We start from the raw sequence: 14,125 nt of genomic DNA on the forward strand, positions 1-14,125 counted from the left end.
TCTGGCGGTCAGAGTCCCTGATATTGAGCAGTTACTGCTGATATATATATATATATTTTTTTTTTTTTTTTTTTTTGACAGAGTCTCACTCTGTTGCCCAGGCTGGAGTACAGTGGTGTGATCTCCACTCACTGCAACCTCTGCCTCCCAGGTTCAAGCAATTCTCCTCTCTCCGCCTCCTGAGTAGTTGGGACTACAGGCGCATGCCACCACACCCATCTAATTTTTGTATTTCTAGTGGAGATGGGGTTTCACCATGTTGGCCAAGCTGTTCATGAACTCCTGACCTTAGGTGATCGACCCACCTCGGCCTCCCAAAGTGCTGGGATTACAGGCGTGAGCCACTGCTCCCGGCCATTCTGACATTTTTGAAGCCACTCTGCTGCATCTCAGAGCTGATCTGCAGACAGACAAGAGGTCCCCCACCCTGGTTTAGCCTGGATCATCCGAAGAGTGATCCTTCACCCGTGACCCCTCTCTCTGCTGTTTTGCCCTCTCCCTGCCTGTGTCCTGCCACTCTTTTCCCAGCATGCCCTGCAGCCTACCCTGTGCAGTGAAGTGTCCATCTCCCTGCTGAGAGTCTATGCTGACACCCTCTGCCTGGCCTTGTCCAGTTAGAAAACGACTGAACTCAACCAAAACTGCTCAATAAAAAGGTCAGGACAAAGAACAAACGCCTGGAATCAGAGTGCAGAGGCCCTCGTGGGTACAGCCACCCACGAAAAACTAGACTGGTTTTTTGTCTATGTTTTCTAAAAGCTACTCAAATAATACAATGACTCCCTAGCAGTACACCTGTGATTCAGCACAGGGACCTTCCCCATCCAGGCAGGGAACCCGGGGCAGAGTTTCTGAGCCTTCCCGGAGTTACTTCCTCCAGGAAATTATAGTCCCACCCTATGTGAAACTGCCAAGTTGTTGGTGAGCAGGCCCAAGACAGAAACCCCCCAGCTCCTGAAAATCTAGCCCTGGGCTTCCAAGTGACCAAAGCCACAACCCCTCCACTCCCCACCTCCCCCCAAGACAACATGACTTGCTTTCTTAAAATCTTGGATGGAACATCTCATGATCTTCTCTAAATCATCATCAGAACCCATGAGGGCCTTTCCAGTCTAGCCCCAACCTTGACCTTCCAGCCACATCCATGCCATTTGCTCCCTTAGGCCCTGGGTTCTAACCACACCTGCCCTCCTCAGGGTGCCATGCTTCCTCCCACCTCTGGGCTTCCACACCTGCTGCCCCCTCTGCTTGTAATTCCCTTTCTCCAGCCCACCCTCTCCTGCTCTTTGCCTGGCCAACTCATCCTTCTCTTCTCAAACTTCCAGTCCTCAGGGAGACCCTCCCCAAACCCCTAGACAAGGTCAGTTCTCCTTGCTTTTAACCCTCTGAACTTTTCTTTCATAAGCCTGACGTGTGTGTGTGAGAGAGAGGTCATGTGGTTATTGTACATTTCTTCCACTTGTCTGCAAGCCCCGGTGCCTTTTTACTGCTTCGCTATAGAACTTGGCATGAGCCTGACACGCAGGAGGCACAAAATCAGTCCTGGTGGTTTGATCGGATACACAAATGAATGTGTGTCAAACCCACTTAACGAATATTGTTCCTTATGATCCCTGCAAGAAAAAAGGCCCTGCCCTTTATAGGTCATGCCCAAGGAAGCTAAGTCATAGGACCAATAACTGTAACAACCAGAAAATGAGAGAGAACTACAGAAGTGTTGTGGTACAAGTAGGAAGGCTCCCTGGAAGAGGAGAGGTTTGAATTGAGCTTTGAAGGATGATGGGAAAGAGTGAGGAGTGGGATAAGGCAGAAGGTAGAGTGGAAAATACAAGTTGTTTGAAGGAGCCAGTTTATGCACTTGAGAAGTCTGTTGCACCCACTGTGTGCCAGGTGCTGGGGATCCCAAAGTGGCTAAGACAGAGGTGCCTGGTTCCTGTGACCATGGAGCTTATAATCTAGTGGCTGAAGCAACAGGTGCTGTACTAGGAGTTGCAGGAGAGAGTCCAGGAAAGGGAGGGTGGAGCTTTAGCTTGGTCAAGGAGCATGAGTTTATAAGAAACAGACGATCGAGAAAAAAGGAACTGCCACCCAAATCAAGATATAGACCATGCGAGCCCTTCAGAAGCCCCCGTACCCCTCCCAGTCATTCCTCTCCCAAGGTCACCACCGTTCTGACTGCTGGTGTCCCACACTGGTTTTTGCTGTTTTTGAACTTTACATAAATGAAATCATTCAGTGTCTACTCTTTTAAGCCTTGCTCTTTGCTCTGTCTCATATCCATGAGATTGTCTACGTGGTTGAATATATTGGTCTTCATTGATGTACAATGTTCTGTTACATGATTATATCCATTTTTTAAAAATCCATTTCACTTTTGTTGCACTTATGAGTTTGGTTCTGCATCTGCTTGTGATGCACATGTATATTCATTTTTGTTGGGTATGTACTTAGGAGTGGAAGTGTGGGGGTCACGGAATGTGCATATGTTTAGCCAAACAGTTTTCCAAAGCTGCTGCACAGTCTGCACTCCCCGCAGCTATGTTTGAGAGTGGCACTTGCCCTACATCTTCACTAACACTTGGTAAAGTCAGTTTTATTTTTAAATTTTGGCCATTCTGGTGGTTTCTGTAGTGAGTCTCATTATACATATGTAGTGAGTCTCTCTCTCTCTCTCTCTCTCTCTCTCTCTCTCTCTCTCTCTCTCTCTCTCTCTCAAAACTTTTTTGAGGCAGAATTTCACTCTTGTTGCCCAGGCTGGAGTGCAATGGTGCCACCTCAGCTCATTGCAACCTCTGCCTCTTGGGTTCAAGCAATTCTCCTGCCTCAGCCTCCCAAGTAGCTGGGATTACAGGCATCCACCACCACACCTGACTAATTTTTTGTATTTTTAGTAGAGATGGGGTTTCATCATGTTGGCCAGGCTGGTCTCGAACTCCTGACCTGTGATCCACCCGCCTCAGCCTGCCAAAGTGCTGGGATTGCAAGTATGAGCCACCTTTTTTTTTTTTTTTTTTTTTCTGTTTTAGACGGAGTTTCGCTCTATCGCCCAGGCTGGAGTGCAGTGGTGCAATCTCGGCTCAGTGCAAGCTCCATCTCCTGGGTTCACGCCATTCTCCTGCCTCAGCCTCCCAAGTAGCTGGGACTACAGGTGCCCGCCACCATGCTGGACTAATTTTTTGTATTTGTAGTAGAGGCGGGGTTTCACCACGTTAGCCAGGATGGTATTGATCTCCTGACCTCGTGATCCACCCGCCTCGGCCTCCCAAAGTGCTGGTAATTACAAGCCTGAGCCACCGTGACCGGCCCCTGTATTCTTGATTTGTATATTCTTATATACTTTGTTGGAGAGATATCTCTATTGCATATATCCATTACATGTGGGCTTCCTTTTACATTCTCTTAACAGTTTCTTTTGAGGAGCAAAGTTCTTAATTTAAAGAAGTCCAATTTATCAATATTTTCCATTATGGTTAATGTCTTTTGTGTTGTTTGAGAAGTCTTTGTCTATCCTAAGGTTATGAAGATATTCTCTCATTTTTTTTTTCTTAGAAGTGCTGTTGTTTTATCTTTCATAGTGAGTTCTGTGATCTATCTCACATTGATTTTCTGTGTATGGTGGGAGGTAGGGGTTTGGGCTTATTTTTTTCTATACAATTCTGATGGGAGTAAAACCTTCCATTTCTTAGGAGATCTATTTGGCAATATCTACTAAAGCTTATGCCTACGAGGATGTTTCTAGCCACTTTAATGATAATAACCAAAAGTTAGAAGTAAATTAAAAGTCCATCAATAGGAGAATGGATAGATTGGTATATAATTATACAGTGGAATTTTAATCAGCAATTAAAAAAAGAATAAACTTTATCCACTCAACATCATAGATGAACCTCACAGATACAGCATTGAATGAAAGAAAAGAGGTTTCCTCCGGGGGAGGGAGTAGTGTGCAGTGAGTGGATATTGACTGGGAAGGAGCAAGAGAGACCTTTCTTAGGTGTTGGAAATGCTTTCTAGCTTGACTGAGATAGTGTAGCACACATGAAGTGCATGACGTATGAATGAAATTCTGTGTGAAAATTCGTAACAGTCCTGTGCTTACCATTAATGCACTTTACTATATTTTATATCTCAATAAAAAAATTAAGTGCCATCTTTCTGCAATCCTCAATGTCCCTGAGATGACATGCCTAAGACAGATGCCATCCCTCTGCTGTGACTGGCAACACCACTGTCACACCTTGGCACATTCCTGCTGTTGGATCACACTCTCCTTTGGGCACCCTCCGTCCCTCAGGGAGCCCCATGTTCCCGTGATCTTTATTTTTTCTTTTGATCTTTGGTTTTTTAAACTGCATTCTCTGGAGGCATCTTTAGGACTCTTCCAAGAAACTTGGGGCTTGGGGCAAATTCTAATTAATCCAACAATAATTCATTTTCCCTAGACAGAAGTCCTCCTCATTTCTTTCTTCCCCTCCAGCTGGATCCAGCCACCCCAGGCCCTGTGCAGGGAGGGGACGCAGAGGCACAAAGCCTGGCACCGCCTTCCCTGCCAGCTCCGCTTGAATTAGTCCTTCCTTCCACGTGAGGCCCAGGGGGACTTTCCCTGTTAAAAGGGACTTTCACTTATTGTCTTTATCTTTCCATGTTTTGTGGAAAATTAAAAGATGAGTGACTTCCAGGCAGCACCAGAAGCAGCAGCAGTGCAGAGAGTGTCTGTGTTTTCTTCCAAGGCTGACCGGAGTGGGCCTGGAATCGAACCAGGGCTCCCCAGGCTCCTCTGCCTTCACTTATTCTCTGGGCTGCTCAATTCCTTTTAAGACACAAATTGATTGGGATAATTTTTGCTATAACTACAATTGCCATGGAAAGGGAGTGGGGGGACGGTATTCAGGCTGTGGACTCCTACAATGACTGTGAACCACTGAGTTACTGTAAAATGACCAGAAAATGGATTCAAAATTGAAGCCACAAATAATGTAATTACTGCAGTGTGATCAGGGCTGCCAGAACAAGAGTTGGCTGCTGCCCTGGAAACATCTGGAGGAAAAGCTGCTGCTGCTGCTGCTGCTGTTGCTGTAAGCTCTGCCCTGGTCCCTGTGGGGCAGCAGTGTTCTTCCCAGCTGGGAAGTCCTCAGAGGGTGGAAGGAACATGAAGGAGACAGGAAAGGGGAGGTGGAGAGAGGCCAAGGAAAAGCAAGAAGTAAAGGCCAGGACAGATGCTTCCTGCTATGCAAGAGTGAAGTCTAATCACTGCATCTCTTGCAGAATGAAACCCAGTGTGGTCGTCATCACCATGCCACCACCATTGACTCTACTATCAACACCAGTACACCAGCAACACAATTACTGTTTTCACCAGCAACAATGGTATCACCTCCACTCTTAATATCTGCACCACTAACACCACCCCTACTTTCATCACCTCCATCACTGCCATGACAGCAACATCTTCATCATCCCCAGTCTCGTCAGCAACAACATCTCTGCCACTATCCCACTGATACTGTCAGTACCACCAACGTTGTTATCACCTCCTCTCTCATCAATGTTGACATCCCGTCATCCCGTCATTATCACCATTACAGTGAAGGCACCTACGCCTTTATCATTGTCAGTCTCATCAACACCAACATCAACATCACCATCCCGCCATTACTATCACAACATCAACATGATTAATTTCACCCTCAGCAATGCTGTCACCATTATCATCATCAGCAGCCTTACAATATGGTCTTTACTATCACAATGATTTCAGTTGCCTTTGTCATAATCCTCACAATCTGTGTCAAAATAAAAGTCATTCTTTGAAGAACACTCTTGCAATCCTCTGCATCATCAGACTTTCTGTTGGTCCACTCTCGCTTGCCTTGGTCAAACAATATGCCCAGACCTTGGACATGACCTAAGAGTCCAGGCCGTGTAAGGGTAGCGGTGGCAGGGAAGCCTGGACCTGCCTGCTTCAAGGCATCAATCAATGAAAGAAATCTAAGAGGCAGATTCTTAGAGGTGCTGGTGGGAGGAAATGAAATATTCAAATCATTCAACCAAGTCTTCAAACTGAAGGTGTTCCGGGAAAAAGAATAGACAGAGAATATAGTGAGACAGAAACCAGAGACATCAGGGGACAGCTAGAAGGTTCAAAGCAGAGGCAGGAGAGAGTATGAGGGAAACCTACAGAGTTTACAGGATGCCCACAGCCTCAGGCTTGGGCAAGCCCTGGACTGGTGTCACTGACTGTTATCATCTCTTCCATGTTGGTACCCAGCTCCCATGGTTGCAGAGTGACTCACACATGGACTCCTTCCTCAGGAAGTGCCTAATCTGAAGGGGATAAGGTGGTTGGGGAAGATAAGCAACACCCCCAAATGGCAGAAGAATAACACGAATGGGCAGTGAGGGTGCAGATCTGAGCATGGCCTCCTTGGGGAGAGGGAAGTGAAAAAAGAACTAGTCCTAAATTTGACAATTCACGAGCAAACATGGAGTTCCTGTTTTTAAAGCATTTATTATCACTGTGGTTTGTCTCGCACACTCGCTCACACCAAGGGCTAACCAAGGCTTATTGACTTGAAGGTGATAAGAGCAGGAACAAGATGGTGCTTCCCCGACTTGGCTCCCAGTCCCAGAACTACAGAAGCACCAAAAGGATGATGTGCCTCCTGTTGTATGTGCTCTCTTGCACCTGGCCGTGGCCACAACGAATGCTGGGTCGCCCAGGAGATGCCCTCTGTGCTGGCACTGCTGCTGTTCTGCCCCGTGTTCCAGAGGGCTCCAGCAGACTCCTAACAAAAACTAGCCAGATCCTCATATTACTATATCTTTCACCTTGCCCATAAGTGGCAGTGTCTGGTGTTCCCGGTAGAAGTACAGATTTCAGGAAAAATAACTTATTTATATAATATCTCCCATTTCCAGGAGGCAGTGGGAGTGGTGGATGTGAGTCAACAGGAAAAACACACCAAGATCACATATTCTGATGGATTCAAAACTACCCTGTATCTCTAGATCAATCTGGACCATCCTTAAGCCCAGGCAAGAGGGACCCTTTCCCAGGGCCTGTGCTTTGATGTCTTGCCTTCTGCCTCCTCTGGTTGGCCTCTCATCCCGGGACAAGGAGTCAGTGGGCCCAGGGGACACACCCACCAGGAGCCTGTGCCCTACCCTTCCAGACTTTCCTCTAAGTATCTAGAACCTTAAATTTCCTGCCCACTTGGCCCTAAGCCCACTTCTAGGACATGCATGGGCCTCTTCCTTGGGTCTGTCTTCCAGAGGGAAAGCCATACTTCCAGAAGGTGCACTTTTAGGCCCTAGGGGTGAGTAAGGGGCAGCTGTTTGCAGTGGGTGTAGACAGTGTTTGGACATAAGGACTGGGGTGTCCACAGAGAGTGCAAGGCCCCTTATGGTTCAGGATGGAACCAGTAGTCAAAGAGAAAGGAGGGGATGGGGTCTTGGTGCCACCTCCCTCCATGTCACTGTGTAGAAGTCTCCATTCTCACCTGACTTTCCAGATGTGATGAAGGTCCATTTGTTAAGGTAAGAGAAAAGGACATGTTTCATTTAACAGTTTTTTAGCTTAACTAACAACATGTAACTATTTAGCCATATGGTATGTGGGCTTCCACTTACACTCTGGCCCTGGGCCCTGCAAATCTTAGGGGTAGACCTGTGCTCAGTGGATCATTCCCAGAGGTCCTTGAGGCAGCCAGGACGTGTCCGAATCCAGTGTATTCATTCCTGCTTCAGTGTTCTGTCCTGCCTCCTCCTGTGTGCATCAGATTCATACATGTGCACGTAGGGTCATTCCTCTGTCCACAGGTAGATGAGCTTGCTCATGCTCTGTTGGTGAATCTCTGATGGTTGCAAGTGACAGAAAACCAAAACCTAAATGGCGTAAGTCTTGGTTCGTGCAAATTATAAGTCCAGGGTTTTGCCTGATCGGCGACTCTCTTTTGGCTCTGCTCAACCCACACTGACTGTGTTCACAGACAGTCACCCCTCTTTCTGTGTGAGCACAAGACGGCTACTGCAGCTCCAGCTCTTAGTTCCTTGAAGGTTCACTTAAAGAGGGAGATGCCCCTTTCTCAGTCCAGTGGATCTCATGGCATCCCACTGGCTCTGACTGGCCCACAACTGTCCTCTAAACCCATGGCTGTGAACTAGAAGGTCAGTGAGTGGTTTTCTGGGTGCAAGCCGCATTCTCTGCACCAATGGGTTGACAGCGGAAAAGAGGGGTGAAGCCCCAAGGAAAATTGGAGACGATTGAGAAAAAAAGGGAGAATGCCTCCTGGGGAGCTCTCCCAACTACCCCAGAATGACTCTGAGAGGTCCACTTTTAATGGATCTTTTAGGCAGAATCCCCCATTTTGAGTCCCAGCTGCCCTGGGTCTGCTCATTTGATACCCTGCTGTGCCCACTGATGTTCGACCATCCCAGACCAGTGGAAAGCATCTGCTGCCTCACCTGCCTAAGTTTTTGGACTTCCCCAAGAACCTGAACTGTTTGAAGGCAGTGATTCAGCATTCATTCAACATTCAGATGATGATTCGGCACTGTCGATACAGCAGTAAACTACATAGATCAAGGCCCTGCCTCTTTGGAACTTACATTCTACTGGGAGGAGAAAGTCAACCAATGGACAAGACTTCCAGTGATCGTTTAATAAGGAAGGAAACAAACAGGGCATGGGGGTACAAGGATTGCGATTATAAGTTGCGCAGTGATGGCCTCCCTAGTAAGACAGACACAGAGGCCTCAAGGAGGAGGAGGAGGGAGTCTTGAGGCTCTATGAGGGAAGAGCATTCCAGCCAGAGAGAACAGCACGTGCAAATAGGCAGGAGCGCACTTAGCATGTTCAAGGAGCATCATGGAAGCCAGTGGAGCTTGAATGCTGTGAGGGAGGGAAAGAAGGATGGGAGATGAAGTCAGAAAAGTGGTGGTGGGGACAGGGAAGGGAGGAGCTGCAACAAGCAGGATCTCTGGCCACTGTTATGACTTTGGCTTTTGTACTGAGGAGCCCTTGGAGCAAAGGAGCGACATAATCTACCTTACACTGCAGAATTTTCACCCCAGCTGCTGAGTGCAGAATAGACAGGAGGGAGGAAGACTGAGGAAGCTTCTGCAATAATCCAAGCAAAAGATGATGGATGGTGGCCTGGGTCAGGATGGGAGTCGGGGCTGGGAGTGGCAGAAAGTGGTCAGGTTGTGATGTGTTCTGCAGGTGAAGCCACAGGAGTTGTTGATGAATTGGGGTGTGGGATATGAGTGAATGAGGAAAATCAAGACCGAACCGTGGCTTTTGGCATATGGGTCCAGGGACAATGGAGCTGCTGTTTATTGAGGTGGGGGAGGCTGGGAGAAGAGGGGATCCTGTGCTGGACACGTCAGATCTGATGTGCATGTCAGTTATCCAACTGGTGATGTTGGGTAAGAGGTGAGATGCACAGGTCCAGGGTAGGGAACAGGCCGGACTGGAGGTTGAAGTTGAAGCATCATCAGCCAGCAGATGTTTGATTCTATTTGTTTCTCAAGTTCACCCCAGAACAGGACCTGACACAGAGCTGGTGATGCTAATCCCAGAATAATAACATCGAAGGTGGTGATCACTTCTTTGTCATGGGCACTTCCAAGGAAAAGGGATGTACCCTGGCACTGTGCTCTAGTCTCCCACTACCATGTCTTTCCACCTTCATGTGGTCTTGCAAGGCAGGGACTGTTAGAACCCCCGTTTTCAGATGAGGAAACTGAGGTTCAGAGAGCTCATCCATTGTGCACCCACCGACGGTTCCAGTTACTGTTTTTCCCACATGTTTACAGGATCATCAACGTCACTGTCCCCATACCCACAGCCCCCATGCTGACCCCTGTGCTGCCCTACCCTCTGTTACAGCCTGTGACCAGCTGGCGCTGGGTGTGGTGGCGATCTTCGGGCCGTCACAGGGCTCCTGCACCAACGCCGTCCAGTCCATCTGCAATGCCCTGGAAGTGCCCCACATCCAGCTGCGTTGGAAGCACCACCCGCTGGACAACAAGGACACCTTCTACGTGAACCTCTACCCCGACTACGCCTCGCTCAGCCATGCCATCCTCGACCTGGTCCAGTACCTCAAGTGGCGGTCAGCCACCGTGGTCTATGATGACAGTACAGGTGGGTGGCCAGGCCTGGGTAGGCTGGGGGTAACGGGTGAGGGGGGCACAGGCCCAGGATCAGGCTCTTGTCTGTTTGTCCAGCACAGCTGCCCCTGGGGAAGAGGCTGTGTTCCATACCCCAGTTCCACTCGGTTATGCTGATATTCACCCCTGCACCCACTCACACCCCATGTACCCCAGCCACACATCTCACTCAGCCCCAGCCCACCTCACCCCTGCCTCACACTCACCTCCTTCTCTAGCAGCACAAGTGTTCAAATCTGCACTGAGCACCCACCCTAGCAGCAGCACACACATCTGCAAGCCACGCCCACACCTGCCCACGCTCTTACATTCACACATTTCCATCTGCTGCAAACACGTCCACCCTCACACTTGCACATTCACACACATAGCTTACGGCGTGGCCTAGTGTTAAGTGTATACACACTGGAGCCAGACCACCTGGGTGTAAATCCCAGCTCTATCACCTGCTGGCTGTGTAGCCTCTTTGTGCCTCAGTTTCCTATAAAATGTAAATCTGTAAAATGTGGGATTACAAGATGACGGTGACAAGCGCTGATTTGCAGTGAGCACTGAAGGTTGGTTCTTCTCATCCTCCTCACACCTGCACCCACCACACACACACTCTTCTTTACCCTCACTCACACACAGAGACACCTGCACATGCCCAGCTCTGCTCACACACACACCAGCCCCTGCCATACCCACTTGACCACTGACCCCAGCTAGGGCCAAGCCTGCAGATGTCAGCACCAGGCTCTTGTCTCATCCTGCCAGGACAGAGGGAGGAGATGGGCTCTGGGGCCTATAACTGTGAGCCGCGGGCCTAAAGCTGGGCTCCCTGATGTGGCTGCACCTGTCCCACATGCTCTGCCAGTGGGAGCTAATGCTGCCCACATTCTTCTGGGTAGGACCCACCAGACCAACTCCTGCCCTGCCTTCCAAGTCCAGCCTGGACCCTGCCTTCCAGAAAACCCTTGCTCCAACGTGATACCCCCTGCCTCTCAAGTCCCAGACACTTAGAGAGGGCCCAGAGCACACACTTAGCAGATAACCACCAACAAATCCAGCAAATGCATCTGGCCCTTCCTTTGGATCTCATTCGTTGCTGGGAGCTGGAGATACTTGAATAAACAAAACCCACTCACTCTGACACCCAGGCTAGAGTGCAGTGGTGTTCACTGTCACCTCAACTGTCTGGGCTCAAGAGATCCTCCCACCTCAGTCTCCCAAATAGCTGGAACTATAGGCATGCAGCACCACACCTGGCTAATTTTGTACTTTTTGTAGAGTCAAGGTCTGGCTACGTTGCCCAGGCTGGTCTCTAACTCCTGGGTTCAAGCAGTCCTCCCGCCTCAGCCTCCCAAAGTGCTGGGATTACAGGTGTGAGTCACCACACCGCACCAAAACTCAGTTCTTGGTCTTGGCAAGCACTACGTTGTAGGGAAACACAAACAGGGGACAACATAGCCATCTCCATGAATGGCGATGTCTCCATGTAGCTGTATGTACAGAGAGCTAATGGTCTGCCATAAGTCACAAAAAGAGCAAGCAGGGAAGGGAGAGGGGAAAGAAGAGCCACTGAGGGCACTGACCACTGCCCAGTCCCTGCCTTCATCCTTAAGTCATCCTTGTGAGGGTGTGTGGGGCAGGGACAGACCTGGAGAGTCCTCTAGAGATGGAATTCATCCATGCTTCTGGATTCATCTCCTAAAGAAGGCTACTGTTTACCTGCTGCAAACCAAGTGGTGCAAGTGTGATCTCATTTCATTTCATGTAAATCTCATAATAAATCCCTGGAGCGATGAATTAGAAATGAGAAAACTGAGACCCAAAGAGGTCACACGCCTTGTGCACTGTCACCCAGCTAGTGAGTGCCAGAGCCAGCACGCACCTAATAAGCCTCGAGCCTGAAGTCCATGCTGCTAGCCCACATGGAGCTGTTTCTTCTCCTCCTCTTTATTTCCAAAGACTTGAGTCCCAAGACATTTCTTAGCCTGGCCTCTTAAGAGAGAGTGACCTTGGCAAGTCACTTAACCCATCTGGGCTTGCTCTGCCCACATGTCAAGAGCTGCTGCATCCAGCCTTGAAAGAACCCTCCAGCTCTCAGCTGCCTGTGATTCAATGTCAGCTTTTGATTACCTCCTAATGGGGACTGGAAATAGTAGGGAGAGACTCCCTCAGAAAAGACAATTGGAAAGCTGTTTATTTAACTCAGGCTTCTACAAGCATCTATTGAGTTCCTGCTATTTCCAAAGCACCCGACAGGGATCCCCAGCCCAGCTTATTCACCCCAGCACAAAGACCCTGCCATTGAGGGGGCACCCCTGCCCACCTCCCAGCCACTCCAGTGTTTCAGCTGCATTGTGGAGTTGTTTCTTAATGTACCACTGTGAATGGTTATCTGTCGATGAGTCTGTTTCTGCTTCCAGGCCAGGAGCTATCAGTGCCTCCAGGATTTAACACAGGGTCTGGTACAATGTAGATGTTTTTCATTGTTTGTTTCACTGAGTTGGATTGGATTGGATCAGATTAGATTGGGTGGAATTGGAAATCAAGTTGAATTAAACCCTAATTAAATATTGAAGGAAAGAGTACACAGGTGAAGAAATGAAGATGTTGTTATCCTGTCTTCTTTTAAAAAGTTAATCTGAGTATAGAAGAGTGGGTGCCTGCCCAGAGGTCGCACGTAATTCTAGGCAATCAGAGCTAAGAATGAAACAGCACATACATTTAGTCAGAGCCAGACCGCTTGGGGAGAGGAAGCTCTATGGCCTTGGCTGGTCTGAGCTGACTTACCAGAGGAGGAGCGATTGGAGCAGGGCCTTGAGGATAGGTGAATGAGGAGAGGAATCATGAGGGAATTACAGGTGTAGGGGATAACACAAGCAAAAATTAGGTTGGACTGTACCTAGCAACTTTACCAAGAGGACAGCCTGACTAGGGGAGAGGATTCAGGTATGGAAGGTGGGAGGAAAAAGTCAGATCAACAGAGTGTAGCTGGCTATGCAATATCTCTAATGTCCAGCCTCAGAGTTCAGGTTTTATCTTTAAAGCAGCCAGGTGTCATTGAGTATTGGTGAGCAAAGGAGTAGAATAATCAAAGCAGAGTTTTAGAAGGTGGTTCTAAGAGCAATGCACAAGGAGGGTTGGAAGGAGAGCCTAGAGCAAGGAGACTAGAGCACTAGATCACAGGGGGCTGCACTGGTCCAGGCAGGAGCAAAGGAGGCCAGAATTCAAGGGATGCTTGGAAGAGGACATGGGGCCAGAATGGAAAGGAAGAAAGGGATATGAACAGGATAATGTTGAAGACATGTAACTGGAATTTCGTGGGTACAGAGTGGTCAGAGCAGACACTGACATAGTCTAGAGGAAGGGTGGAGGAAGTGGCTTTGCAGAGGAAAAGGTGCTTTGTCGTGATGATGGATGCTATGCTAGCAAAACTGGTCAGAGCTGATGCTCAGGTCCGCAGCTCCTACCCACAAGTGCCTTTAGCGCTGACTATTAAGTACATGTCACTTTATTCTCTGCTCTGATGGCCTGGAATTACCTGTGACCACTGGGCGGGCACCCACTCCTCTGGAATACAATTAACTTCTCAAAAGGAGATAGGATAACAACATCTGCATTTTTTCATCCTTATACTCTTGCCTTCAATATTTAATTAGAGTTTAATTCAACTTCATTTTACATTTGATTCAGTTAAATTCAACTCAATTCAGTTCAACAAATATTTAAAACACAGGGGAGTCCATGGGGCAGTGAGTTTCGTCAAGAAGACAATGTGTACTAGGGATTTAGGGTTGGCGTCAGTCAAATAATATAACTTTGATGATGTATAGTGGATAGAAAGAAGTGTGCTCCCAGAATCCGGATATGTCAAAGGGCAGGACAATGTATGGGTCATCAAACCCATGGAGTGGGAAGTACTGCACAGTGGGCTTTGGCTGTGTTTGCTTTGGAGATTGTGTCC

The 14,125-nt window shown here is 48.4% G+C and overlaps 1 protein-coding gene across 1 annotated transcript in view; it reads left to right on the forward strand.

Moving 5' to 3' along the window:
* GRIK3 (glutamate ionotropic receptor kainate type subunit 3) overlaps positions 1-14,125 on the forward strand; it is a 238,139-nt gene that overhangs the window by 144,430 nt on the left and 79,584 nt on the right. Inside the window, exon 3 of the mRNA XM_033227086.1 lies at positions 9,890-10,147. Coding sequence (XP_033082977.1) covers positions 9,890-10,147 — 258 coding nt within the window. The remainder of the gene's footprint in view (positions 1-9,889; positions 10,148-14,125) is intronic.

The sequence above is a fragment of the Trachypithecus francoisi genome, unplaced genomic scaffold (genome assembly GCF_009764315.1).
Source record: "Trachypithecus francoisi isolate TF-2019V2 unplaced genomic scaffold, Tfra_2.0 Lachesis_group12, whole genome shotgun sequence".
Lineage (NCBI taxonomy): Eukaryota > Metazoa > Chordata > Mammalia > Primates > Cercopithecidae > Trachypithecus > Trachypithecus francoisi.